Source organism: Scardinius erythrophthalmus (genome assembly GCF_964197995.2).
Source record: "Scardinius erythrophthalmus genome assembly, chromosome: 22".
NCBI classification, from domain to species: domain Eukaryota; kingdom Metazoa; phylum Chordata; class Actinopteri; order Cypriniformes; family Leuciscidae; genus Scardinius; species Scardinius erythrophthalmus.
In genome coordinates, this window is record NC_138242.1 from 23702946 (window position 1) to 23727087 (window position 24142).

The 24142-nt window shown below is 38.3% G+C and overlaps 2 protein-coding genes across 3 annotated transcripts in view; both read right to left on the reverse strand.

The window, feature by feature from the left end:
• Positions 1–6353, reverse strand: part of cnksr2a (connector enhancer of kinase suppressor of Ras 2a) — a gene marked incomplete at its 3' end in the record, with an annotated part of 85770 nt that extends 79417 nt beyond the window's left edge. The window contains exon 1 of the mRNA XM_081352774.1: positions 6261–6353. Within this exon, the coding sequence (XP_081208900.1) occupies positions 6261–6324 (64 nt within the window). The 5' untranslated portion in view covers positions 6325–6353. The remainder of the gene's footprint in view (positions 1–6260) is intronic.
• An 8496-nt stretch (positions 6354–14849) lies between these two features.
• On the reverse strand, positions 14850–21077 carry chrnd (cholinergic receptor, nicotinic, delta (muscle)). Of its 2 annotated transcripts, none has more exons than XM_081352001.1 (13): positions 20937–21077; positions 20638–20848; positions 20054–20140; positions 19470–19514; positions 19127–19236; positions 18884–19039; positions 18670–18782; positions 18389–18589; positions 17385–17496; positions 17145–17259; positions 16214–16424; positions 15994–16112; positions 14850–15318 (listed from the first exon to the last, which is right to left on the reverse strand). In XM_081352001.1, the coding sequence occupies exons 4-13, from the start codon at positions 19476–19478 to the stop codon at positions 15136–15138; spliced, it is 1329 nt and encodes a 442-aa protein (XP_081208127.1). In that variant the 5' UTR covers positions 19479–19514; positions 20054–20140; positions 20638–20848; positions 20937–21077; the 3' UTR covers positions 14850–15135. The 2 variants fall into 2 exon arrangements, with proteins under 2 accessions (XP_081208127.1, XP_081208126.1); XM_081352000.1 differs by having other exon boundaries at positions 19995–20140.
• Between the last annotated feature and the right edge of the window lie 3065 nt (positions 21078–24142).

Here is a 24142-nt window from a genome sequence, read left to right on the forward strand (position 1 = left end):
TTGACTAAATTTGTTTACGCCGCCGCCGTTGTTTATGCTCACTGGGAAACGCGAAGCTAACGTTATCATGCTATTATTGCGTCCTTGTATGGGAGCTATAGTTATAACCTCAGGTGGCGAAACGATTTTAAGATAATGTTTCTTTTTCTGCATTCTGTTCTGCAATATATAAAAGCATTTATCTAACTTGGCGACATTACACATTGAATGAAGTATCAGTAAAGCTTAACTTTGTTTGTAGTGACTATTTTGACTTTCCTTTATGTCGGAAGGGAGGGGAGGAGGGAGGAGACGGGATGAGGAGGAGGGAGGGTCTAGCTAGCCTCCGTTTTGTTTGACAACAATTCGAATGTCAACAAGAAGTAACGTCTCCCGGGATCACTTACAGCACCTTTAAATAAGCATTACAGCCAGCCAATCAGATTTTTTGTATAGCTTTATAATATATTATAATGTTAAAAATAATAATAATTATTATTATTATTATTTCACAAATATATTCAAAAGAAAAGGAAAAAATCTAAAACAAAGTTGATATTTAAATGAGCACAACAGAGTCTAATGAGCCATAAAAGAGTTATCACTCAGTCATCTTTATCTATTCATCACAGGCATTCGTGTGATGAACGATTCTCAGCTGAATTGATTTTGATACCAAAATATCTCAGTAGGTGATTCAGGACTTGAATGGTCCATCAGCACATTTATAGGCTCCAGTGCACAGCTTCTAGTGTCGCTTGGTTATTATACTGAATACTCCTCTGAGGCAACGGCTCTATCTGAAATAGTGCTGCCTTCCAGTAACACCACAAGCCACAATAGCACAGCAAAACCATGCAGGACCACAGTCTAACTGGGAAACCACAGATGCTGGTTCTAGTTTAGCCAAAGTGCTCCACCCTGATCTTTAGAGATGGAGGCATTGGCATCAGAGACAGGCCTCCAATCAGAAGCTGAGATGTTTATTTCTCTGTTCCCTGGAACGTGTGCAGATACATGCACTTTTCTACAAATACAGCCTGAAACACTAAATAGGGCCTGAAAAAAAAAAAATCTACCAAAAACTTGAATAAAAGAAAAAATTTAGTGGTTAAGCTGGATGAATATTCAACAGCATTATAAATAAATATGCATATTTTGCTCTTAATTTTATGTTAGGTCAATTTTGTTCAATTGTTATGTAACATTTCTAATAGGCTAGTTCTCACAATAACAAAAATGAGAGTTGTGCCTCTGTTGCTTTTACCAAAGCATACCGTATTCAAGGAAAGTGATGCATACTGGTTAGCCGCAGGAGATGATTATACAGTCATTCAGTAGCACTTATGGGAAAGAGCAAAAAGAAAGTCAGAGATGGTGATAGAGAGATGGAGAGAAGAGGCTTGCTGCCTATGAGAGTTTGTAAGGCCGCAGTGATGTGACAGAACTTGATTAGATCGAAAGCCCTGCGGTCAGAAAGCTAATCAAGAGGAAGGAGTAGGCATACACACCCACAGACACCCTGAAGATGTGTTTCCAGCTGTTGCATTCCGAACACTGGGAAAAAAATGGTCGATCTTTAAATAGTGATGACATGAAGACAACAGCTGGCTTAATTATTTCAAGGAAATGAACTTAAAAGGTCACGTTTCCATGACTTAAAATCTGCCATCATTACAACAATTACAAATTTAGGTTAAGTATCTGTAAGTTGTTCAATGCAAATTACAATATTGTGTCATAATATTATGAAACGCATGGAGAGCAAAACATCACATGAATAGTCAACTGGACAAAATTAAGACAAAAACCAAACCAAAAATACATTTTAGTAAAACATTATAATATTTATATCTGTAAAATATTTATTTTAAACAATAATAAAAAAAAAAAAAAAAAATATATATATATATATATATATATATATATATATATATATATATATATATATATATATATATATATAATTTATTTATTATATTATTATTATATCAAAGTTCACTTTCAAGGCCAGTTACAATGTGTCTTCTAATGAGACATTATAGGCAAAACACAACTTGGAGATCAAAGCACTGCGATTTCTTATGTATTTTTGTTATTGTATCCTTGACATTTTGAATGTTTAGGCTATCATATTGCAGTTCAAATCATAAAAACAATATTAAACAAAATAATTATAATGTGATATTTTGGCCAAAATGTGCAGCTCTTAGAAATAATCATACATAAGCAAACATATTGTGATTTGTTGGTTTGCAACATCTGTTGATAGTAACCTTTTAACCAAGACACTGAGGCCACGGTATTTCAGAGCAGAGCGATCGTTCTGTTAAACCTTTTAAGTCTCCAGGGTACAGGCTGATGTACCATTACATTTCCTTCTGTACCCGTTGTCCCATCTTTCCTAAACACTGTTTATTAAAGGCCCAGCATGGCTCTGAGACACCACAACAACTGCATAGAGGAAAGTAATATATTCATTCAAGAGCATTAAAAATGCAAGTCTTAGGAACCCTCCATTTACCAATAATCAGCCTTAGCTCTACCTCTCACTTGCTTCTTCATCTCCATCTTCACAATCCTTCTCTTTCACTGTTCTTTCAGCTGCACATCTCTCATTAAATGCATATTAATCACAGTCTCAATGATTCCAAACAGCTTCCTCATCTCAGGCTAATCAAATACAACACCAGTCCCTTCTTGGCAAGTTTTCCGAAGCCATACAGTTCAACCAAAAGGGAACAATTTTGGTTCAACCCAAATTTAAAGGGATAGTCCATATATAAAATAAAATTATAATTTACCCATCCTCATGTTGTTCCAAATATTTTTCTTCTGTACAACACAAAAGAAGTTTTGTCCTTTTTTGCCCATATAATGAAAGCCAATGGGGTCTAATGTTTTTTTGGACCCCATTGACTTTCACTGTATGGACAAACACATTTTAATTTTTTTTTACAGAATATCGTCTTTTCTGTTCCACACAGGTCTGGAATGACTTAAGGATGACAGAATAATCATTTTGGGGTAAACTATCTCTAAAAGTCATTAATAACAGAAAATCTACAAATTAATGTACTACCTCCGTTAACCAGACACACACAATTCTAAAATAAGAAGAAAAAAATGCAGGTGCTACACTGTAAAATACTATTAATACAAAATGTCATGTAAGATTCAGTGTATTACTTGTTGTTTCTTTGTAATTGTTTGTGAAATTTACTACCAATTTCTATGTGAAAATTGTTTCTATACCAATTTTTTATTTTTTATTTTCAGTGTAAAGATCATTGCATCTGAGGTGATTGGTGAATGACTCTTGTTCAGCATGGGCAAAATTGCTCCTATTCCCACATGAAAGCTGTTGGAGATGTCCAACACTTTATTCCAAATGTTTTGCTGATTCTGATTTTATGGCACTCCAGGCAGCCTTCAGAGCACCGATACACTATTAGCAAGACTTTAATAATGGCATTTAGAGAGGGCCATAGAGGGGGTGTGCTGAGTGTAATGTGTAGGCCTGGGGAGGTGCGATCAACACTCACAAACTCTCTGAGTCACAAACTGAAAAATAGATTAACTATAAGTCACAGATGCAGTTTGACCTAAAGCTGATGTACATATGTACCCCTCCAACACACACGCACACCAAAGAAGCCTGAGCCTCCACTTCAATTTAGCCTAAACCAGACTGATTCAGCTACATCCCGTCTCCCTTTAAGCTGCATTAGCCATGCTATTAAATTAATCTTCTCTTCACAAGCAGGTAAAATTTCACAGCTCTATTTCCAGGTTATATGCTTGTAATTGGGAAAGTAAGGGTCAAAACCAAGCCGCTAATGTGACTAGGTAGATTTTATAGCTTATAGGTACACATCTGAAAGGACAAATCATGAGACAAATTGATAGAGAGCACATCAATAAATTTGATTGCAGTAACTGGCTGCACTAAACCTGGTACACAACAATTTGAATCCAAAATGAGGGCAAATATCCCTCCTGAAAAGGCCTTCTTCTCTGATAATTAGTCTCTCAGCTGTTCTCCACAGATGCTCACATTGACAAACAAATGCGTCAAGACACAAACACTGAATAATTTTAGTGCACATGCAAAAGTCCATAGCTTAAAGGTAGGGTAGGCAACTTTCGGCACTGCTAGCAATAGCAAGCTAGATTTAAAAGCATGAGATTCCACCCTCCCTTCATAGCGCTCTCCAAAGCCACACCTCCTTCAAAACACATGATCACACATGACACAGCAGAGTTTGCAAAGCGTCACAAGACGATAGACGGCGTTAAACTACCTCATGTCTTAAAGCACATAACACTGTATACAATGAACATGAACAACTTAAAGAGCACTGACCTGTACCACCTGACTGCTTCAGATTCATTTCAGAGTTGATAGTGTTGCCATTGAAACACATACATTTGAGTATAACGTCACGGGTTTGCATCTCTTCCAAATTACAGTAGTTATGGCGCAGTTAACGCAGCATAAGCTCATTGTTTTGGTTCAGGAGGAACTGTAAAAGGTCAAATGTGGCTGCTGTTTTGGTTGCGGTGCTCGGTGACTGACGTCTGTCTAACTCTGCATAGCATGAAATGTCTGCGCGAGCAGGGTGTGCGGAGGTATGGAAGTATATGTTGACAGGTAGGTAGGACATCGTACCATTGCATTCGGACCGAATGCAATGATTGGATGAACATTTTATGGTTATACTCCTTCCACAGACAGATATACTATAATGTATATAAATACATTAAAACCACTTAGTGATTGCTATCAGGATGTGAAGAAACTTTCAACCAGCATAAAAAAAATAAAAAAAAAATAAAAAAATTCTAGAAACCAATCGCCTACCCTGCCTTTAATGACAGGATTTAGTTCCAGCCAAAGCTTTGACCTATTCAGGATTAGGGAGACCCAATGTATTAATTTATTAATACAAACTCATATCTGTCAATAATCAATGTTACTCCATCAATAGAACTATTACTATTATAGTAACTTTACATCCGAGGCTTCCAGTGAACCAATGCAAAAGTCTATTAAAATGGCACAATATGCTGCTTTCATAACCTTCATCTTTTGCACATTTGCAAAATTTGCCAGAGGAGTTATTCTCATATTCTCACATATTTCTATCATATTAGCTCCAGGACATGATATTAAGAACACTTTTGACTGATATCATAACAAGCCTTATATCACAGATCTGTGAATCATTATCCCACTGGGATGCACTCGAATCCTGTCAAACAACCTCGATAACTCACTGCTCGATTTGTTATTCTGGTGACGAATCTAGACACGCCGCCCACGCCCACGAGAGCAGAGAAGGCGCGTAATGGCCCCTCCGCCTCCGCGCGTCAAAGATTCTGCTTCTTTTCTTCAACTATATGCTTATAAAATTTAGATTACCTAATGGCAACGGTGATTTTTGACGCTCCGTATCCAGCATTCCCATTACTGGCAGTGCATGTTGGAGTTCAAGCTCTTTTTGTGAAATAACAAAGTTAAATTCTAACAGGACATTATTAGTATCTAACAGGTTATTTGTGATTATAGATAAGTAGCTGATAGGCTATCTTTAGTTGGCTGAATTATGCGAGTTAGTATTATGTATTAATCAATGGCTTTAAGGGCGTTCGACGTTTTAAAGGAATTTCTGTCAGCAAGTTTCTGTCGAGGTTTGTAACATCAGTGCCCCTATATCCAACAGTCAGCTATTTTAAAGACATTTTAACAAAACTTTAAAGTTCTTGTGATATATTTGTGATGTGTAACTCAAAAACAAATAGATAAATAATTACATTAATCGTGTTCTTATATCCCATACCGATCCTAACGGAAAGCGCTCGAGCAGCGCCAGCGAACTGTTGCTATGGTTACCTCCTCAGGCAAACGGGACTTCTGTTCGCTAGAGGCTATGCTTTCTGACTTGTAAAATAACTTTTGTGTGTACTGAACTAATTGACACACAAACATATAGTTACAAGTAAAATAAGACAGGCTACTTTTAAACTTTTTGTTTGACTCCCTTTGAGGGGTTCAAGCCATTCAAGTGAGAGTTAGAGACTCGAACGGTCCACCAATAATTCATTGCCTGGTCGCTATCATTAACACCAGACACCTGTACGCTTAAGAATACCCAACTAGAACATAAACGATTTGGTATATATCACAAAAAATATAAGAATAGGCCTACCCTGCGCCATTCGATTAGTAGGCTAAATAATGGGCTTTGTGGGTTTAGGGACCAAAACGCATCACGTACCTTTCATCCAGTCCACAACTTGACTGGGGCTCCATTTACTAACAGGTTCCATGACGAGAGCCATCGCGAAACTTTCTGTGGTTGCCCCCTCGACACGGATCTTGATGTGGTTTCACGCAGCTCTGGGGAGCTCGGATCGATGGTCTCACGTTAAGCGCCTAGATTTGGCCCCCGGTTACGCGATTTCATCCCATCCAGAATTGCGCATCCAAAAGCGTCACACCGAACGACATCAGGCACATTCCTAACCCTTTACTCCAGCAAACTCAAGCGTTTCTTATTATTAACACCCATATCTAAGAGCCCAAACCTGGTCCCCGTTTCAGTTCAGATCCTGGCATGATGTGCCATGCTCTGCCGGGTCCCCAACAGTCGCGTCTTCATGCCATGCACCAAATGCAGTCTCTCCGGTTTCTCCCTTCGTTTTCTTCTCTTATTTAGGAGTCTGTACCTTTCAGAGGCGGACTAGCGGGTATGTAGAGTGAGACAGAGAGAAATGAGCGGTGTACCCACGGGGACTCAAGTGAACGTCGCTTTCAAATGCAGCGGCGAGCGTTGATTCAATTGGGCGCGCGCTCCTCCTGTGGGTGGTGCGGCAAAGTGAATTTGACTCGCGCGCTCGGTTTATTTCCCACGAGGATAAAAGGCTTTCGGCCGTATTCGTTTTAATGAGGGCACGCTGGTTCGCCCTGCTTCAGAAACTCTGTAAAAACAGTGCACGCAAAGTATTTGTCTGGAATATGTAATGATGCTCATAGAGGCGCTATATTTGCATGAAACTTGGGCACCTGGGGCTATGTAATGTGGTCTAAACCAAAATTATGGAGGACTATGGTGGCATAAACCATATGAGTGACAAGAATAACTCAAAGATTTATAAATGGGAGTTTAACCGGGGCTAGTTGTCACACGTTTCAATCGGATATTTCTCACAGTAGGTTTATTTTTGAAAGTCAATTTTTTGGACATTGCCCAGGAAAAAAGATGCTGTAAGAAAACTTTGGTGAAACTTGATGGGCAAGTTGTCTCAATACAAGGGGACATGTCATTAAACAGCCTATTTCAGGCTTTTCTGCAAAATGTAAAAAACAATGCATTCATGAAACATGTAGGTAACATACAAAGTTACCTAGGCTATTGTGGCAAGAAACACTAAGTTTTTGAAACCAACAAAGCCATAACACATAAAATATCAGTAACTTTACAATAAGGTCTCATTTGTTAACATCAGTTAATAAACTAACATGAACTAACAATGAGCAATACATTTGTACAGTATTTGTTAATCTTTGTTAACGTTATTAAAATACAGTTGTTCATTGTTCATGTTATTCACAGTACATTAAAGGAGAACTCCGGTCAATTTTAACATTGAGCCCATTTTTTTGTAAATTTGGAGTGCTGTCAGTACAGAGAACAACGACAAAAATCGGTGTTGCCTACACCGTGTTATCCTCTTTTTAAAATTTGCACCCTGTTGACTTCAATGGGGCAAGTTTTAAACCTGCTTTTAGCCTCTTAACATCCTTGATGTTTCATTACAAGTGCCCAGCCATGTGAGTGATTCCTTCAGAGTGATCACGGGTGAATCTGACTGCAGTAGATGTGAAAGATATTAATAAAAATGATGTTATTTCAGCCAGCGCACATACCTGTATTTTCTTCCTGTTTTCGGTCGAAGTCCATAGTAATCGATTGTCGAGTTCACGCGCGTGATCATAGGTAACTAAACCTATGCGTGTGAACTCGACAATCGATTACTATGGGCTTTGACCGAAAACAGGATGTAAATACAGGTATGTGCGCTGGCTGAAATAACATCATTTTTATTAATATCTTTCACATCTACTGCAGTCAGATTCACCCGTGTTCACTCTGAAGGAATCACTCACCTTAGCTGTGCACTTGTAATGACACATCAAGGATGTTAAGAGGCTAAAAGCAGGTTTAAAACTTGCCCCATTGAAGTCAACAGGGTGCAAATTTTAAAAAGAGGATAACACGGTGTAGGCAACACCGATTTTTGTCGTTGTTCTCTGTATTGACAGCACTCCAAATTTACAAAAAAATTAGCTCAATGTTAAAATTGACCGGAGTTCTCCTTTAATGTTAACAAATACAACTTTTGATTTTAATAATTTATTGGTAAATGTTAAATTAACATTAACAAAGAGTAATAAATGATGTAGAAGTGCAGTTCATTATTAGTTCATGTTAACTAATGTATTTAACTAATGTTAACTAATGAAACCTTATTGTAAAGTGTATCATACTATATAACTCATAAACTGAGAGAGATTTGAAACAATGGATACAAAAACATTGTTTAATGTTTTATTATCGTTGGCAGTCTTTAGCTAATAGCACAGTGTAAAGTAGAAAAAAATGCTTCCTTTTTCTTATGAATTCTGTCTTAGACATCTGTAACTGGTTCACTGAACTACAAAAATATTAAATTCCGTACTTAGTCAAACATTTCTGTAAAAAAAAAAAAACAGAATTTTGTTGCATTTAGAATGTATTATCTTGAACAAATCAGTTATGTGAGTGTTTTCAATACAAATTGAAGTGGTCTAGCAAACCCATCCAACATAGACAGTTTCGCCAGTTCACCATCATCCCTGGCCTTCATCCTGGCAGCCTATTGATTTTTTTCCAACTCATCCTTACTTCAGAACCAGAGCAGATGGAGCCAGGAGGCTGGATTCGGGCCCAGATCAGGCCCCAGTATGTCAGCATGAATCATACAACAGATTCTGTGGAACCTCACCACAGAGATTCAGTGATCAGTGGGCTCTGCCCCATAAACATGCACTCTTAATCACACGAGGAGGGTAGAATCAGAGCAGAAAAAACTGGAGCTGTCGGATTCATTTGCAGCCGATTGCATGCAGCACAGTCCAGCTCTGGGGCTTTTTTTTAACTCTGCTTTCATATTTGTCATCTAAATCTGCTCTTTTACGAGGGCACACAACTGCTTTTGAAACGGATTTTGTCATTGAATGTCGTTTTGATTTTACTTTCGCATATTTGGGGTTGTGTGCCCCCTTCTGGCCATCCAGAGACAGGAGACAAAGTTGCAGTTCTTTAAGAGCTTTAAGGAAAAACAGACCTCACTCTTTATTTGAATACTTTCAACGTGTCTCAACAGTGCAGATTTACATATACATATAGATACATAGACAAGTTGTGATCTAGTAATAATCACTTGCTTAGAGTGAGATCTGGATATCATAGATTTAGATACAAAAGAAAAGCTTGTCCTTTGTTCTGGGATGAGTGCTATGAAAAGCAGGGAAAGCACTGCTTCCCATGGGGATAGGGAACGTCGGATAGAAAGATTCTGTCATCTCTGCTTCCTTACGCTGTTTGTGCTGTGCAAACAGGGTGGTAAACAAACACCTCCAGAAGGATGGCGGGGGGGTCGGCTTCAGAACGCATTGCTGCTTTTGAGTGGGAGGAACTAGGGTGTTTTTATTTCCTGCCGGCCTAGATGTTGTGGAGACGTCAAATTTATTCCTCTATCCTACTCTTCTAGAATGCCACAAAGAAAAAAATGAGCGTATGCCGTTTTGGAAAATGAAGTGGGTTAGCAGTGCTGTCTGACAGCTGCCACAGGGCTCCTTATCCATAATAAACACAGTTGGAAGGAATATGCTTGTCTGGCACCAAGATACCTGTGTGTATCCTGAGAACAAGCTGAGAGGTTTGGGGCGCATATTCATGCTCATTTTTTCCATTCCATTAGAGTTATCTTTAGGAAGACTGATGTTAGAGGAATGTTCAGGGCTCAATATATGCTTTATCAGCATATCTGGCATGCTGTCAATTACTACAGAATATTTCTCCACAGTTTGTAAACAACTGAACAAAAATCACATTGCAGTAATAAGAACATTACTGCAATGTGATTTTTGTTCAGTTGTTTACAAACTGTGGAGAAATATTCTGTAGTAGGCTACATACATACATAGCCTACGTCTTACATAGACGTCTATGGGGCAAATCGAGTTAAAAAGGTTTAAAAAATTAAAGCCACAATATTTAAACATTACTCATGTTAACATAAGAATAGAGTCATCTGCCCTTTACTCTTATCAGTGACATTTTTGAAAATAAGGCATTTCAATAACTGAATAATTACCTTTTCATTGCCATTAAAGTGAAATTACTGAACCTAAACATAGGAGCCTGATAAAAATGCTAATAAAAAATAAAAATGTCAGACGGACTTAGAGGTTTTTGCATCTTATATGTATATCATATATGTTATATGTATGTACGTCGTTTCATAATATTCTCCACAGCAGTCACATGGACTATTTTAACAATATCTTTACTACCTTTCTGGGCTTTGAAAGTGTTTATTTCAAAATAAAAAAAAATATTTTGAATTTGGGGGGGGGGGGGGGGGGTCTTGGATTTATTCAAAAAATATCCTAATTTGTGTTCCGAAGATGAACGAAGGTCTTACGGGTTTGGAACGACATGAGGGTGAGTAATTAATGACAGAATATTCACTTTTAGGTGAGTTAACCCTTTAAAAGAGTGCTTTATTTACTAATTTAGTTCTGTATTTTAGTTTCTGTATAATTTTCTTAATAATCATCACCCCTCCAAGAGGGGGCGCTCTAGGCATTTGCCAATGTCACCTTACAATAACTCAGAATTGTAAGTGCTTCAACACAAATGTGAGCTTTACAGTTCTAATTTTAGTACATGATACTGTATTACATCAGTGCAAGTCAACCAAAGATTAAATGTCTGTACAGTAATCACAGTGCCTGCTTTTGAAGCTATTGGTCTGGCTGGTCTGAGCTCTCTCTCTCTCTCTCTCTCTCTCTCTCTCTCTCTCTCTCTCTCTCTCTCTCTCTCTCTCTCTCTCTCTCTCTCTCTCTCTCTCTCACTATAATAGCATAACCGCTCTGCTGATGGATGGCCGTTTCCACACAGCTAAACAAACACTCTCCAATAGAGCGATTGCAGGCCATTAAGCCATTCTATCAAGACCAATGGACACATGTCTAGAGGAGCTGGGGTCCCAGTGGTGGGGATATAGATCCATTCTTCAGCCCCCCACCGTCAACAACTTTGAATTAATCTCCAGTTTAAAGTTCAGATCCAATCTCAAGGCCAATATGTGAGGACCACAGTAACAAGGTTTCTAGGAGTCAATCGATCAAAGTTACTACCAACTTCCATATCATTTCCAGACATGATAGAGCGGCGAGTTATTTTCACTTAATAACTCACGGCATGTGGACTATTAATTATTCATTTGACAACTTCGGCGAAGGTTGAGCTGCAGGGAAGGGCCTTGGACTGTAATGGTGGGAAAATCCTCATCTAAATGGGGCAAAGACACTCTAGAGAGGACAGTGTGGCCTCCTATCTGAGGCTTGGTCTTTTTTGCATGTTCTTTTAAAATAGATAATGACAGACAGAGTTTACTGGGGCCTCCAAGCAGTGGCTTACACAAATTACAAGATTGTGTGTGTGCAGGCTACTGATAGGGAGAGAATGCTAATTTGCACCGTTTATGCAAGTCAAGGAGAGTTTGTTATTACTTTAGGAAATCAAACCTGGCAGGCAAAAATTGGCTAAATAAATCCCATAGTCTTGCATTGATGGAGGGGGATAAAATTGAAGGTAGGCTGATTTGAGTAATGCCATGTTCAAACTACACAATATCAGCTAGATTGTGGCACAATAAACAATGTCCCAATTCAGAGACTTTTTTAGAATAATTGCTGAATTACACTTTAAAACATGAGTATTTGGTTTCAGCTTACTCAAATATCTAATGATACAAATGTAAAAAAAAAAAAACATTTAAAGCGGTTCAAATGTTGACGTATCTTACTAAGATGCAATTATTTATAGTGTATACTCTTTACTATTTACAGAATGGACCATGGTGACAGTTTGTGAACCCTGTTTTTTTTTTTTTTTTTTTTTACAATTGAATATAACTCTAAAAAAAGTCCAGTAGCCTACAAATGTTACTGCCACTCATCAACGGCGGCTGTCACAGTTGCTAGGCGACAAGAACAATCCTCCATAGGCTAGACTAGGGGTGTGCGATATCATAATTTTTGATTGTGGATGATTAAAATGTCTCCACGATCTGCTTTTGAAGAAATATCGTAGTATCGTGCTACAGTGCATTCTATCAGTTGCAGTTCTGGTGTCTCCGTCCCAACATACTGTACAATGCGATGAAAAAGACCGGTGCCGGTGTCCGTACCGGTGTGTCTGTGCCAGTGTCCATACCAGTGTGCTGGTGCCAGTGTCCGTGCCGGTGCAAGTGTTGGGGCCAGTTTCCGTGCCGGTGCTGGTGTCCGTGCCGGTGCTGGTGTCCGTGCTGGTGCTGGTGTCCGTGCCGGTGCCAGTGTCCGTGCCGGTGCTAGTGTCCATGCCGATGTCAGTGCCGGTGCCGGTGCCAGTGTCCGTGCCGGTGTCAGTGCCTGTGTTCATGCCGGTGTGTCCGTGTCTGTGCTGGTGTCCGTACCGGTGTGCCCGTGCCAGTGTCAGTGTCTGTGTGTCGGCGCCAGTGTCGGGAACAGTTTCCCGCGCCGGTGCCAGTGTCCGTGCCTATGTGTCCGTGCCGGTGTCCATGCCAGTGTCCTTGCCAGTGTCAGTGCCGGTGTCCGTGCCGGTGTGGCCGTGTGTCCATGCCAGTGTCCGTGCCTGTGTGTCCGTGCCGGTGTCCGTGCCGGTGTGTCCGTGCCAGTGTCCGTGCCAGTGTCCGTGCCTGTGTGTCCATGCCGGTGTGTCCGTGCCGGTGTCCATGCCAGTGTCCTTGCCAGTGTCAGAGCCGGTGTGGCCGTGTGTCCGTGCCAGTGTCCGTGCCGGTGTGTCAGTGTCTGTGCCAGTGTCCGTGCCTGTGTGTCCGTGCCGGTGTGTCCGTGCCGGTGTCCATGCCAGTGTCAGTGTCGGTGTCTGGGCCAGTGTGGCCGTGTGTCCGTGCCAGTGTCCTTGCCGGTGTGTCAGTGTCCATGCCAGTGTCCTTACCAGTGTCAGTGCCGGTGTCTGTGCCAGTGTGGCCATGTGTCCGTGCCAGTGTCCTTGCCGGTGTGTCAGTGTCCATGCCAGTGTCCTTACCAGTGTCAGTGCCGGTGTCTGTGCCAGTGTGGCCATGTGTCCATGCCAGTGTCCTTGCCAGTGTCAGTGCCGGTGTCTGTGCCAGTGTGGCCGTGTGTCCGTGCCAGTGTCCTTGCCGGTGTGTCCGTACCTTTGTGCCTGTGCCGGTGCCGGTGTCCGTATTGGTGCCGGTGCAAGTGTCAGGGCCAGTTTCCGTGCCGGTGCCAGTGTCCATATAGTATCAATGTATAATTCATACAGTGAAGTCTATGTAGTGTTTTATTTTTATATTTGTTAATTTAATTTCTTTCTTGAATGCTTCTGTTAAATACTCCTACTGTAGCTGAAAAAATAATACACTGTTTATTTCATTTGTATATTGTATGTTGTGTACATGTAATGTGTGTATTTGTTCTTTTAATAACAAAGAAAATAATTACAAAGATTTTTATCTTAGCCACTTTGGCCTAAATGTCTGCCTTTTATATTTATATATATATATATATATATATATATATATATATATATATATATATATATATATATATATATATATGTATATATATATATATATATATATATATATATATATATATTGTTACCTTGTAAGGCTTTGTTTTTTAAACCAGGGACATTAGTTTGGCTGTAATGCTCAGTCACTTGCAAAATAGTAAAACCAACATGAAAAAGAATCGTGATAAAATCGTGAATCGTTATTTTCCTGAATAAAATCGTGATATGATATTTATGCCACATATCCGCCTTCTCAAGGACATTAAAGACAGCTAGCTATGAAGCTACATGTAGTCTGACATGTTTCTTTAGGAGTCAAAATCGCATCTGACACAGTGACTATCGTAACAGACAAAAATATTGTGTGGTCTGAACCCGGCATAACCAGTAAGTAACCACCTAGCAACCACCCAGCACACCCTAGCTACCATATAGCAACACACAAAAAACACTCAGAGCATGGTGGCAACACCCTGGCAACCACCCACAAAATCTAGTCTTCCCTATTTCAAGCCTGTATGTGTTTCCAATTTCTAACACCAAGGAAGATTTATGTACTTTAATAACAGGATGTGATTTAGACCTAAAGGTTGAATGAATCAGCTACGGCCTATTGCACTTTGCATAATCAAACCTCTATATTTTTCACTCCAATCTCTTCTCTCCTTCTCCTGTCCCTGTGGTGCTGTATAATATCTCAAGCACAACAGCGTTAATTATGAAGGGGAAGGTTGATGGACAGATTTTTTTTAGGGCAATACTAAACCCTAGTGGTGAAGCATTGCAGTGCAGTGTTTATGATTTATTCATATAACTACATAACAGACAGGCACTCTTAAGCTGGTTTGTGAGCTGTGCCATTTATAACTCTATTTATAATTTAAAATACTCAGTTCTACTTTCCTTGCATGTCCAGGATCCTCTCGATGGGTTAGGTTATTTCTGTTCTGAACATGTCCCTGTGAGATTGTTCTGCAATAACAACACTGCAAATATGGCTGGGGATTTTTTATTATTTTTTTATTATTATTTACCCACTGAAACAAAAATTACACCCAGGAGGAAAAGGCAAGCAATATTATTTTACGCCCCCCTTCTCACAACAGAAGAGGTTCATTCAGCACACTTATTAAACAACATAATGTTAGTTATCAAGTCATAAAAAGACTAAATGGAGGGTAATTTATATTCATGCTTTGTATTGCTGTCAGAATAGCTTTTATGATATTTCTTAGAGCGCTTCAGCTATTATTTATAGCCTAGCGGTAGTGTTGAGAGGTCACGAAAAGCGCTTGTTTTCTTCAGTGTAAGTGAAGGAGTCTCCTTGGAAGGGCAGGGCTGGTGGCTGGTTGTAGTTGGCCATCATGAAGATGAAGATGGTTCCTAACGTCATAACTGGAGTGACCAGAAAGAAGCAGAGTCGGTCCACTGTCCTGGCAATCCCACTCCAGTTGTCCTTTTCCTAGAAACGGTAAAAGATTGTAAGTTCAGCTTGTATGACACATATTATATATATATATATATATATATATATATATATATATATATATATATATATATATATATATATATATATATATTGTTTTTTAATAAAGATGTTCATGCAATGCATTTGCACACACACTGTAAAAAATAAATCACCTTTACTGCACCTTAACTTTAGTAGTTATAATTTGCTGTATAATCAAATTGGATGTACAAGTCATTTCAACATAATTATATTATGAACTTAAAAAAAGTTTAAATTGGTCAATTATTTTGATGAGTTAAAGTTGTTGTGTTGACGTATTGATCATCGTTACAGTCATTCGTGTTGTGCATTTAATTAAATGAATCATTAAATTAAATGAAACTTATTAAATGAATCATTAAAATTTTAAATATAATTTATCTAAGATATATTTAGAGTGGAATCTCTAACATATGTATTTTTATATATGCAGCCTACTATATAATTATTGAAGTACACACAAAAAAAATTGTCAATATCATATATTTTATTGTTATGATAACTAAATTACTATAAATATAATAAAACTATTTTTCTAAAATTCGGTTTAATATGTCAGGCTTTACAGGGTTAAAAACAGGAAGTCATCTCCTGCAAAGTGTTTACTGGATTTAATTGTATTCATACCTCATTATAGTCATTTTTATCGTGCATGTGCTTGACGATGTAATTGGCTCCTTCCACAGCTGGCTTCATCTCGTTGTACAGCTGTTCCGACACCTCTGAGTCATTACTGGATGTGTATGCTGGGAAGAAATTACTTTTAGTGGCACTAAACTGTGATAACACTTCAAAAACAAGATCATAATGCGAGTTTAATGTATCATTCTGGTGATGTGGGACTGACTGGCTTTGGGAGTGGGGCGAGCGGCCATGCCATGCCTCTCTGACTGCTTCTCAAACATCAGTTCGCTGCGTGATTTAACGCTGTAGTATTCCTCGGCCTGGGCGATGTATCCCAGTGAGCTGGAGCGTCGCGGCAGCGCCCCCTCCAGGCTGGGTTTGTCATCGGACGGGCGGGACATGTAGAGAAGGCGAGGCAGGCGCTCCAAAAAGAACTGTAGACGATAAGATGAGAAGTTGTAAAATAATCCAAAACAGGCTTAGAACAGAATCTATGTTTTGTTCAGTAAAGCTGCTTGAAACTTTGCAATGACATCTCTTCTTTGATGTGTTTACCGGCACGAGGGCGGGGCAACCTGTCACTCAGCAATAGCAAACAACGACCGTCCAATCAAATCCCGGTGGACAAAAGTCCCTCCCTACATTTTTTCTTGTTCGAGAAGAGGTTTCTTTCAGATTAACATCACAATAGGGAAGAAAAGACTATAAAAACTTCTGTTTCATGCCAACTTTAAATGTCTTTTGCACATCATTATTAAAAAATAATAATAATTTTTAATAATGTACATTACAATGTCGTGATGCTTAAATTTGCTTGTACAGTGTAAAAAGATTTTTAGCAAAAGAAGCAATTATTTGTGAATTTTTCTAGTGTAAAAGTGTCAATTGTTTCAAAGCCAATGTTTTCTTCAGTGTAGTATTTAAAATGATTAATTTTACTTTTTAGTGTTTAAATTTTCATTTATTTAGACAAAATAGTACAGAATTTTAGTATTGGACATAACATGTAAAAGATTTTCAGTGCATCTATATGTATGCAACCATGCTAACATTTTTTGCAAGATGACGGGCACAACAGTCAAAGTTTGTACCTATCATGTTTAAGATGTTTATGTCACATTCAAAAAAACATTACAGACAAGTGAGGGCCTGACCTCTCTGGTCCAGTCCGTCATGACATGGGTGCTAGGGGTCCGAAAATGCAGGTTCAGCACAATGACGCAATTCAACACCACCACAGTGACCAGTACCATGATAAACATCAGATACCTGTCAAATACATTTTTTTACTATTATTTAACTTTTCTTTCTTAAAAAAGGGATACTTGTATGCAGTATGTATTTAAAATCAATACTTAATATTGTCATAGTGATACTGAAATATATCGGCATACTTGACAATTAAGGGAATCGCCATAGACGTCTCAGGCAGACGTTGTGAAATCAGCAGCAGAAACACAGACTGAGCCAGCAGCACAGAGATGGATAATGTCATCTTCTCACCACCTGAAACAAAAAACATTTTATGTTATATATGTATTCTAATATATGTTAACATGTTAAAGTGCCCCAATTATGCTATATTAAATGTCCCTAATTTTGTTTTGGAGGTCTCCTACTACAAGTTTACGCACATCAAAGGTCGAAAAAACACTTTTCTCATAATATACATTGCAGCATCACCTCATCTCTTAACGAGTCTGAAAACGTTTCGTTTGAAGATTCGTTCTCTCTAAACCCCTCCTTTCAAAAACTACTCTGCTCTGATTGGTCGGACAGCTCATTCTATTGTGATTGGTCTACTGCTTACAGAGCATGTCGGAAACAAAATGTCTATTACCATATTTTAATTTCAGCTCCAGAGGCTTCCTCGGTACTTTATACACAGTGATATGAAAGGCATACATGTTTCCGTATCAATTCCAGCGCGAGTCCTCATCCTTTGGAAGTGCATGCAAAGTGGATATGCAGCAGTGAAAACGGTGTTTTCAAGGCCGAACTCTTCCAAGCCTCTGCTACAACTATAGTGTTTGAGGGCGGGTCAAAGTAGACGGAATTCGCAGACAGCCAATGAAGACCATAGGCTGGAATTATGCAAATTTGTTACATTGTTACATAGGTATATAACAGGAAGTGAGACTGGAATTGCTGACCACTCGTTTCAGGCAGTTCAGAATCAATTCTTTTTTAGGAGATGCACTTTGATCTTTAAAACTTTACATACCTTATAAATTTACAAACAGTTACATTACACACTTCATGAAAGGTAATATTTGAAAAAGCATACTGGGGCGCTTAAACATAAAAGGATTGCCTGTTTATTTCAATATTCTGTCATTGTCTTTTTCAGGATGTACTGTATGAGCTATAAAATGATGTAAATGGCAGGATCACTCACTGTCTGCAGGCAGGTAGTAGACGAGCGAGGCCAAGAAAGAGATGAGAACGCAGGGAATGATTATATTCACGATGTAGAACAGCGGTTTGCGTCTAATGATAAGGTAAAATGTAATATCCTGGTGCTTGTTGCTTTCCATAGGGATGTTTTTATAAATGTTTCTCCTGGCAGGCTTGTGAACAATTTCCCACTCGCCATTTTCTGCAAGAAATGAGACAGGGAGGGATCTTGAATTTAGATGAAATGGCAGAAAAAGAGAAAATCATCATGTCAGATCTCACCTGTGAATCCCTCAGGATCAATAACGATCCATTCCACCTTGTAGGACTTTCCATTCTCCTCCTCCTCCTCTTTCAGATGTATGCTAATCTCTCTGGCGTTGTAAGTTAATGAGCTAATTGAGACAGAATAAGCGTTGTGGGGCTCATAAGACTATAAAATACATGAAGTAATTCATACAGTAGTTAGTGTGTATAGACATACTACAAATCGTACCTGAACTTCAGAGAGCAGTTCTGCCAATCAAAAGGGAAGTAGTTGACGTTTATAGAGCAGGAGCTCCGAAATATAGCTGGAGGTAACCAGTAAACGTATCCAGTGGGATAGATCAATACGTTGCAGTAGTAGGCCACCTGGAACTGGGCATCATTGCTATTTAAAAGAAACAATGAAATCAAAAATTCCTTCCTAAATAAATAAATACTGAGAAATAAAACATGGTGACGAAAGGTAGCATACTTGTTTTCAAGGACAATCTCTGGTAACCACACCATACTTGGCGGTAGACGAAGTACAGGGATGTTATCAAATTCTGATTCATTCCATTCAAGTCTATAATCAGTCCAGCCCTTAAAAGAACAAGAGAGAAATATATGTTGGTGAACACACATTAAATATTAATCTAAAAATAAAATAAAAATGATATATATACAGTATGTATACAGTACTGTATATATATATATATATATATGTGTGTGTGTGTGTGTGTGTGTGTGTGTGTGTGTGTGTGTGTGTGTGTGTGTGTGTGTGTGTGTGTGTGTGTGTGTGTGTGTGCATTGCATGGAGCAATTAAAATACTTACATGCTCCATCCACACATTTGTTAGTAATGTCTCATCAACTTCTTTCTGTCATGGAAAAACATCTTTGTTAAACAGACTGACACAGTATCAAACTATAAACATCAATACAATCTATTATATATCTATATTACAGTCAATGTTGGGGAAAGTTAATTTTAAAAGTAATGTGTTACAATTGCACTACTCTCTAAAAAAGTAACTAATTACGTAATGTTTCAGTACGTTACTTTCCACACATGCATGACTGTGCATATGTAAGTGACTATGGAGAAGTTTAATGTTTAAGCAAATTAATTAAACTGAAAAGTAATGTCCATCACTTTTTTAAAAAGTAATTGAAATATTAATGTGTAAATTTATAAAATAATCATTATTTGTTACATCAAAAAAAGTATTCTGATTAGATAATGCATGTTACTTGTAATGTGTTACCCCCAAACACTGATCGCAATATAATAGTACATAATAATATCTCCCCTGCTCTGTGTACAAAAAATGCTCATATTGGTGATATTATGCACTCACCAAGGAAATTAGATTAGAAAGTGTTAGCGCCAGGTAAATATCTATAGTTTCATCTTTACTTTGGACCGGCCGAAGCTCTTTGTTGTAGCCACGTTCCTTGAAAAGGTAGTTGATGAGTCGCTCCTCTTCGTTCCGTCCCCAACATTCTGCAAAACACATTGACAGTCAGGCCTATTTCAGGATAATCTATCAAAAAAATCATTTCTGATTGATAAGATGTGTTCTATCTCAGAATGAGCTTCCTTTAACAGTTTAGTAACGGTAACAAACACCTTCACCTAATAGAAAATAGCAATATGGATGTTGTAGTCTTACAAAAAAAACTAATTCTACATGCCTCAAAACAAGTATTTAACATTGTCATCATAAAAATATGAAAATAATCAACTGATTCAATAACAATCTTTTATATAATGCATTCAGTCCTTAGTTCACTGTAAAACTGCAATCTAATTCCCATACATCGACTTCCAAACACAATTCGAAAACATAATAAAGTGGATGTAAATAAGTTGGTTTCAGTTTGAACGTTAGAACAACTACATTTAGTAGTTGTTTTACTAAATAAACACCATAGAACAACAGCTGACAGATGGAGGGTCATAAAATCCCATATTTTAAATATTAATTTAGCTTGTCCTACCTTGGAAAAAGAAGAAAAACAAAGACACTGTCGACAGATGAAGAATGCTTCTCATCATGGCATGCCGTTGAATGACTTCCTTTTACTGTTATTGCTGTGCCCGTCCAAGGCTCTACTGTACAGCCTTTCCCTTGACTGACACAGACAGGTGTGGAGTCATTCCACAGAGGAGAAAAGCACACACACACAATCTCCAATATCCACTGCCGGCCTTAAAGAGAATGTAGACAATGCTCAACAAGATTCAAGGGCCCAGAATTAGAGGCCAAAGTAGTCAAGAAACATATATGTGCTCTTACTTATCTTTCCAAAAAAGTCAACCCAAACCACTCATCATCAGCTGTGAGATGCCAACTGTTTTGCTCTTTACTTTTGTCCACACGGCCCCGGTCTAAAAATGGATCACACAACATTCCAGTGGTGATCCTGGCAGGCCATCTGTCAATGAAAAAAAAAATGTGTTTGCACAGACCATAAGTCTTTAAGGCAAAAGTCAGATCTGTTAGACGCCATCAGTGCTACCTGACATAACATTGATAGTAAAAAAAAAGTTGGATTGTCCAGTTTTAACACTGTTTTCATGCAGCATGTAGCGTTGCTACTGTACACGTTTTAGGATGTCTTTGAAATGTCCAGCAGAGGGAGCCAAAAGATAACTGAAGGGTTGTTATTAGGAGATGACAGCATAATGTAGGATGGGCAGCAGCTTTTTACATATTTACCCATTAATGTACTTTTCTAACTACCTTTGGTATAACATTTTGGGTCAGTGACGTCTTAAGATGTGCATTTTAGAAATTGACTTATGTTACATGTGTGATTCTGAAATGAATGATAAATTACAAATTAAGCTGTCATAGCTGCTTACTTTGTCACAACTATTCATATATATATTCACTCAGTCAACTTTTCAATTTCAATTACTTTACTAAGTACTAGTAAAGCTTGAATTGTAATATAGTTAATTATAAGAATGACTATACTAGGAGGGGGTAATTTCACTTTAATGCTAAAACTTTGTACTGCAATTACTTTATAAATTAATAAAATGTATAATATTATTGCTGTCGGGCAGAAGATTAAATCTCCATTTTTCAAAAATCATTACTATTGGTCACCCTTTACGTTTGTCTGAGGGTTTTGCGAATATTTAATCAATGAAAAGTATTGAAAAGAGCTTGTGACTAAACCTCGTAACTCCATTGGTTCATCAAACTTTCGGTAAAACCTCATAACTCCACCCCGTCTATATAGTAAATGAAGTGCCGGATGCAGTTTGGACCGTCTCTGCTTGTTTGCAAGGATTAATAAAGAACTGGTTCGTTGAATAAGTATAGCATTTTCTTTACTCAAAAAAACACTCTAAAAATTATTTAACTAAGTCACTATATGAGGTAAATTCTGGCCCTGCTTCCGAACCATAAATTGGTTACCAGTTGGTTACCATTAACAAGTTACTTAATGGTAGTTTATCCAAAAATAAATAATTCTGTCATTAATTACCCAACCTCATGTCGTTCCAAATCGGTAAGACTTTTGTTCATCTTTGGAACACAAATGAAGATCTTTCAGATTTCTGTCCCTCCATTGACAGTCCATGCAACTAGCACTTTGACGCTTCAAAAAGTTCATAAAGAGATCTAGGCTATATTATGAATTGAGCATTTTAGTCCAAATTTTCTAAAGAGACATGATCAATTTATATGATGAACATTGAATTTAGGCCTTTATTCACATATAAACATTCATCAACTCAAATGGAAGCTCAAGCATGTTCGCTTGACGTGCGAGAACCAATGAGAACCATTCTTGTGTGTCGCATCACATTTGAGCTTCCGCAAGAACCAATGAGGTTTGTTCTCGCACGTCAAGTTATTTCGGTTGAACTTCTGTTTATGTTCGCTGATCAAATAAAATAAAAGAATAAAAGACTAAATTAAATCTGTTTAGCGATCAAGTGATCAAGACTAAACCGCTCAATTCATATGGGTTAGTTTTACTGTACAATTTCTTTATGAACTTTTTGAAGCGTCCAAGAAAGTGGTAGTTGCGTAGCTGTAAACGGAGGGACAGAAAGCTTATAGGGTTAGTTCACCCAAAAATGAAAATTATGTCATTAATGACTCACCCTCATGTCGTTCCAAGCCCGTAAGACCTCCGTTCATCTTCGGAACACAGTTTAAGATATTTTAGATTTAGTCCGAGAGCTTTCTGTTCCTCCATTGAAAGTCAATGGACGGCATACTGTCCATGTCCAGAAAGGCAATACAGACATCATCAAAGTAGTCCATGTGACATCAGTGGCTCAATCTTAAGTTTATCAAGCGGCGAGAATACTTTTTGTGCGCAAAAAGTAAACAAAAATAACGACTTTATTCCACTATTCATTTCCTTCTCTCTGGGCCTCGAGTGAGTTCACGTAGTGTTTTTGCGTAGCGCGTCTGTGTTGTACGTCACACGCATCACACATGACCAGCGTCGGCCAATAGTGAGCCTACGTGTGACGTACAACACAGACGCGCTACGCAAAAACACTACGTGAAATAGCTCGAGGCCCAGAGAGAAGGAAATGAATAGTGGAATAAAGTCGTTATTTTTGTTTACTTTTTGCGCACAAAAAGTATTCTCGTCGCTTGATAAACTTAAGATTGAGCCACTGATGTCACATGGACTACTTTGATGATGTCTGTATTGCCTTTCTGGACATGGACAGTATGCCGTCCATTGACTTTCAATGGAGGAACAGAAAGCTCTCGGACTAAATCTAGTAATATCTTAAACTGTGTTCCGAAGATAAACGGAGGTCTTACGGGCTTGGGACGACATGAGGGTGAGTCATTAATGACATAATTTTCATTTTTTGGGTGAACTAACCCTTTAAATTTCATCAAAAATATCTTCATTTGTGTTCCGGAGATGAACAAAAGTCTTGCGGGTGAGTAATCAATGACAGAATTTTCATTTTTGGGTGAACTGACCCTTAAAACAACTCTGATGTAATAGCAAACTAATAAACACATAGTGAGTGTACTAGTCAATAGTGGGGAAAAACGCTGAAACTAAGAAATATAGTATTTCATTAGCCTACTAAATAAATAGATGCTTCTTGTTTAGATGCTAAACGTAAGCTTACGCTATTTAACTCGCGCATCTTTATTTATTTATTTCTCCCTGCCTGCAACCCTCCCCCATTCAAACCCGGATGGATGACTTCACTTTTCCGTCTGGGTTTCCTTTCTGGTTTCGGGATCTCCCTCTATTTCTCTCAAGAGCTCACCAGCAGGCGGACGCAGCACTCCTCTCTCCAGATACACCCGACGGTTCGGCAAGGAGAGATAGCCTAGTTATTATTCCAGGGTTTAAACTGGACTTTATCTTTCGACACTGAAGGGGGGGAAAGTAGCCTGAAAATACTTTTTTTTTTAAATAAAATCTACCCCCCAAATAATATTTATTTTTCCATACGACTTTACCTGGGAACTTGATTGTATACTTGAGTATAGCC